General features: G+C 36.8%; 1 protein-coding gene across 2 annotated transcripts; it reads right to left on the bottom strand.

The window, feature by feature from the left end:
* Positions 1 to 246: 246 nt before the first annotated feature.
* Positions 247 to 3,120, bottom strand: LOC106776139. 2 transcript variants are annotated; one of them, XM_014663487.2, is made up of 3 exons: positions 2,961 to 3,120; positions 1,369 to 2,784; positions 247 to 752 (listed from the first exon to the last, which is right to left on the bottom strand). In XM_014663487.2, exons 2-3 carry the CDS (start codon positions 2,694 to 2,696, stop codon positions 503 to 505), a joined length of 1,578 nt encoding a protein of 525 aa, XP_014518973.1. In that variant the 5' UTR covers positions 2,697 to 2,784; positions 2,961 to 3,120; the 3' UTR covers positions 247 to 502. The 2 variants fall into 2 exon arrangements, with proteins under 2 accessions (XP_014518973.1, XP_014518972.1); XM_014663486.2 differs by having other exon boundaries at positions 2,957 to 3,119.
* Positions 3,121 to 5,713: the final 2,593 nt, after the last annotated feature.

Here is a 5,713-nt window from a genome sequence, read left to right as displayed (position 1 = left end):
TATTACCATGTGATTCTACTCTCCAAAGGAAACTAAAAATAGGACTGGTAATAGTAATTAGATTTGCAAAAGTAAATCATCATTCCTAAATTTGTCAAGTTGACTCAAGACTAAATGGTCTTTCGTCCACTCCACAGTTCAGACTCCAAATATCTTCTGATCAATACTCAGAGCACTGGCATTATTCCAACCACACTATTCCACTATTCATTTACATGCTTATCATAATTTTAACAACTCACTATAAAGATTAATATGCAGATGTTCAATATACTAAAGAAGGGGTTATTGCAAGACTTATGTACACTTATTATTATAATAATTACAAAGTTATACAATGATCACAGGATTATATTCCATTTCTTTGGTGGCTCTTCATCTCATCCACTCCAATGAAAAAATGTAACAGAAAAAAAAAGGGGATATAAGCTACAAAAATTTCTTGTTTTTGTTTTTCTTTCTTCTCTATATTTTTTCTGCAATTTGGTTTTGTTTTTGTTGATTAAACTTCTTGAGAGTTGTCTGGGGAAGAAAGAGGGAAGCAGGTGTCTTCACCACCGGTGTTCCAAAGAAAATGAGCATAGTTAGCAGCATAGAAGGAGTTATTAGGATCAGCTGAAATGGCCTCCAAATAAGTTTCTTCTGCTGCCCACAAATCATTCTTCACTTTCCACAGAAAGGTGGCGTATTTATTATATGCCTCCGCGTCTGGTGGTTCCACCTCTATTGCTTTCTTGAAGTACTCTTCCGCTCTGTATTCAAACCACAACCTAATTGTTAGTCAATAACACAACCACTTATCACATGTGGATTAAATTGCAACAGCACGTTACAAGATTCAACTAATTAGATAAATAGATTTCTCTATATGTGTTTCTATGAGCATAAAAGTAAAAGTCAACAAGGTTACGTGTTAGATCTTCCTAGTCTTGCACGTGCAATATCATGCGAGGAAGAGATAGATCTTGCTCACAAATCAGTGGTGTAGGTATACCACACCACATATTCAACTATCAATATTCAATTGGACTAAAAGCGATTTCTTTATTTTTTTCTTCATCAAGGTTACATCTCAAAACAAAAAACCAAGAGAGTGACATCTTTGAAAACAATTGAACACTGTTACTAGCACCAAAAGTGTCACAGTTAATATCTAATTGAACAACGTATTTAGAATTAGACTTTAAATTACTATTCAAACTTGAACAACTCCGTTTGAATTTATCTAAATAGTTCACGATGATGGCTTAGCAATGAAAAATTCTCATAAAACAATATTATGAATCAGTAAAAGTAAGATGAACACGGTAAAAAAAATTAATTTTAGAGAAAAATAATAAAAGTGCAGCATGTTTGATAGGTTCGAACCTGTCATAATCGTGAGCAACGAGGTAGAGGAACTGGGCATAGTTGGAAAGAAGAAGAGTGTTGTTAGGATCCTGAGACAAGCCTGTTTGGTACACAAGCTCTGTTCTCAGATACTCTGCATAGTCATCAGATTCGATCCTCGCCATCACAGGCGAAACAAATCCTTTCATGGCATCACGATCCAAACCCTCACCTCTCGAACTCACTTCCATTCTCGAAGCCTCTTCCACCATAGCGTTCCAAAGTTTCGCCTCTTCCTCCTCTTGCCCCAACACCGACTCTGTTTCCCCTGTTTTGCAAACCTGAGACGAAGCACCCTCGGGGAACACCGTGCCATACCGGTCCGACCGGTCGAACCGGCCATCCCCGTCGGTGCCATTTGCAGCAGGACGCACCCTCCCGCCTCCTCCATTACCGCCACCTACGGAGGCGGTGTTCTTCCCGTTGGAAATAGAGAAGGTCTTCACGGCAGAGGAATCAATGGTATGAGTGTGACCCCTTTGGTCCTGAACCTCCACGACGGTGGTTACCGGTGGCGGAGACACGGAGGCGATCGCAGTGTTGTGGCCCATTGAGTAAACAGTAAAATTTGCAAGTAAAATCATTACATACACCATGAGAGTCGGAGTGTGAGAGAAAACTTGTTGAAACAACCACACGAAGGAGGCGTGCATTTCGTTCTGCACGCGTTGGAGGATTCCTTGCAGATCCTCGTAGAAGAGAACCTCCCTCATTTGAAGAGTGTAACTATGGAGTTCTCTGATTATAAAAACCATAGAAGAGAAAGCTTTCTTGACAGAGCAATAAGCAGATTCCCCTGCGTCTCTAAACCCTTCCTTCCACTGCAGCTTCTTCTTAATTATCCTCAACGAAAACGGAAGCTCCACGCTGTTCGCTTTCCGTTCAATATTCGCTGGAATAATTTCCTCCGGCGGTTCAAACTCCTCTGCGAAATTCAGCGCCGGAGAAATCTCTTGAAAATCCTCAGATTCCGAATCGTTGGCATTGGCGGCGTCACAAGAGAGTTGAAACTTGAGGGCGAGATCCTCAATCTTCTTCGCGAACTCTTCGTCGGAGAAAGGCTCCAAGCTTGCGCTGCACGCTCTCCGCAACTTCCCCCTGCGCGTGAAAAGCGCGTGGTTATCGAACGACTTCGTCTTTGGAAGAAGGCGCGTGGACGAAGGGAAGAGGTTGGAGCGGTGAACGAAGCTGCAAACTAGGGTTCGGGGCTTGGAGGAAGGGGAAGAGATGGCAGAAGCAAGAGTCTGCGAGGAAGAAGGAGAATGAGAAAGAACAGGTTGCGACAATTGCAGAACCTTGAGTCCCATAACGACGTCGTAAAACTAAACCGATGAATGAAAATCACGATTATCCCCTTTTATGAAGACAGAAGTGTTCCTTTTAGCTCACTCAAACCTACACAAGAAAACGAAACAGATTCATCGGTAAACGCCACAAAGCAACACGAAATTCCAGCATTCCATCGGGATTCACCACGTAATGATTATAACTTCCACGGAAAACGGATCTGAGAATATAACGTTGTCCAAGAAAATAACAGAGTGAATGAATTAATGAAAAAACTTACTCACTGCAACTAAACAAGTTCGCGGGTCCGCGGGTTAGGGACTCTGTTTTTAATGAGACGCCGGCGATGGTTTTCCGACGAGTGTGACGGCGGAGACGAAGCGCAAGAGTTGCGGCTTCAGTTTATATCAAAAGGGTTAAATGGGGAATGCAGAGGAATATATAGGGCAAAGGCAAAATGTGAGAGAAGATGGAGAAAAATATCAGAGGGTGGTGACCGGTTGCTACGGTAATAGTGCCATTCTATTGCATGCAAACCGCCATCAAGCCTTACAGCTGCATCAGGTTATCAGTCTTCGTGTGGGTCCCTTCTTGTCATTGTGCTCCACTATCATACTCTGATTTTTTTTTCCCAAACTTTTACTACATAAAAATTCATTATAACCCAAAATATATAAAAAGAAACTTTTGCATGAATCTCGCTCCATATGAAATTTATTCTCCTTTCCCAACTTTGGTGACAAATCCTCTTTTACCAAGTTCTTGTGATTAATATTAATATAATAAATAAAATATCGTAAAGGTTTGAATAACTTTGTTTTGGTGAAGTAAATCTTTTAATTTTAAAAAGTTGTGATTATGACTTGCTAAGCATGAAAAGAAAAGTATTCTTCTTCACCGTTCCAAAAGGTTTAGGATCATGTGAATCTTTTGCCAACTAAATATTTGATTTATAAGGTATTAAGATATTTTTATCGCTAATATTAGAAAAGATATTTTTATTACCTATACCTAATCTTTTATCCGCCATAAATTATCATCTTTATCATGTATAAGCACTTTAAGTAATTATTAAATGGTGAACTACTTGATAACGTAGATATGGATAAATACGTTCACATTTAAAATGCATAATTACGATTTATTTCATAATTAAAAATTGAATTATTTTCAACCTAGCTATTTTCTAAAGCGGCATTAAAAATATCTAAAGAGGCTACTAAATTGTGGTTGTTTGAGATGGAAGAAATGAGTCCGACGCGGCTTCTATCACGGGACCTTGTGGATCTAATCTGGCCGTTAAAATTCTGCCACGTGTCTCAAATCTCAGTGACTTTTGGTTCCATTGGCAAAAGGTCGTGAAAATACGTGATTCATCACCAACCCTTCTTTCCTCAACGACCCTACCGTAGGACACGTATCCCTTTACCCTTACTAACATTTAGAAGAAGGTTTAAATTTTTTTTTTATGTTCAGTTTAGTCTTCATTTTTAAAAATGTAAATCTTTGTTTCTTAAGTTATAAAAAATGTATCAAATGAGTCCTTTTTTGACTTTGAAATACTATTTTTGGTTGTTTCTTAACAACTGCTATATCTTTCGATTACTCTAATTTGTTACTTAATAATAACAGCATTTTAGATTGCTCTTTTAATACATATTTTATAAATTAGGAATCAAAAATTTACATTTTAAAAAATGGAGACTAAACTGAATATCCCTCATAACTTAAGGACCAAAAACACGTTTAAACCCTTATAAGAATTAACAGACGTATAAATGAAATAAATAATTAAATAAATAAATAATAGTGAAAACTGAAATGTCTTCCGAAACAAACGTGATTGACAGGCAAAGGAAGAAGAAGTGACTTGCATTTGTAAGTTGCCACGATCCCTTCTAAAGATTCTTTTTCTTTAATAAACGCTTAATTAAAAATGTGTTTATTTTTTAAATGTTGAAAAAATAATAAAAAAAAAACTTATAATATTTGTCCCATCGATTGTTTTTGTTTTTTCCTTTACAAACTTGGCACGTAGCATCTTCATGCTGCATAAGACAAAAATGTCATTAATATTTCTTTTCTATATTGTGAAATTCGTCTATTTCGAAAGGTTGGTGCTGCATAATATGTATTAATTAACCATTTTAAGCCATTTCGTTTGTTTAGAAATGGTTATATGTTTAAACTATTGAATTTAGTAAGATACATAATATACAATGCAGTCTAATTTTCGAAGTTACCTATAATTATTGTGATATATGGTGTGGAAGATAATCGTCCAAGCATATATTCGAAGAAAAAGCAAACCCTAGAAAATATACATTGTTATAGGAAATTATAGATCAGCTTACTCCACAAGCTATTGACTGGGGAAAATAGGGTAAAATAATTCTAGAAGTTCACGAAATCAAAGTGACAACATGCTTATTTAAGTAATGCTTAGTTAGTCAATTGATAATTAATGGAGATTTGATGATGAACATGAAAGATAGAATCGTTTTGTTTCAATAAAAAATATTATTAAATTTTGGTTGGGAGAAGGAAAGAGGGTGAGAAACCAACGGTGCAGAATGAAATTCAGAATAAAATAATGAAAACAACTGAAAGTGAAAATAAGGCCAAGTTGCTGCCATAGCTGCTTGCATGAGGAAGACAGCAGAATCAAATAAACGGCTCAAAGTGTGACGTTTCGATCACATTCAACGGTCCAGATCGTTCCCAATGCATCACTTCATTTTCAGTATTTGTTTGTTCATAGTAATCAATGGTTTCACCAAGGGAGAGATTCTTTCCTACTTTGTCCTAATGAATTCTTTGAATATGATGTCCTCATAGTCTATTATAATACTTCATGTCTATTTATTCATCTTTTTATTTCCCAAGCCTGCTTTAGCATATAAAATCTTGCATCTTTCTGTATCAGTTCACAGCCGAGACATAAAAGTGTAGACTTTTTATCTTGTTTGTATATGTTTCAGTTCAAGAATCACTGTTCATAAACAAAAATAACCTTCATCGTTTTTCTTTATTATAC

Source organism: Vigna radiata, chromosome 10 (genome assembly GCF_000741045.1).
Source record: "Vigna radiata var. radiata cultivar VC1973A chromosome 10, Vradiata_ver6, whole genome shotgun sequence".
Lineage (NCBI taxonomy): Eukaryota > Viridiplantae > Streptophyta > Magnoliopsida > Fabales > Fabaceae > Vigna > Vigna radiata.
This window is presented reverse-complemented; position numbering and strand designations above follow the sequence as displayed.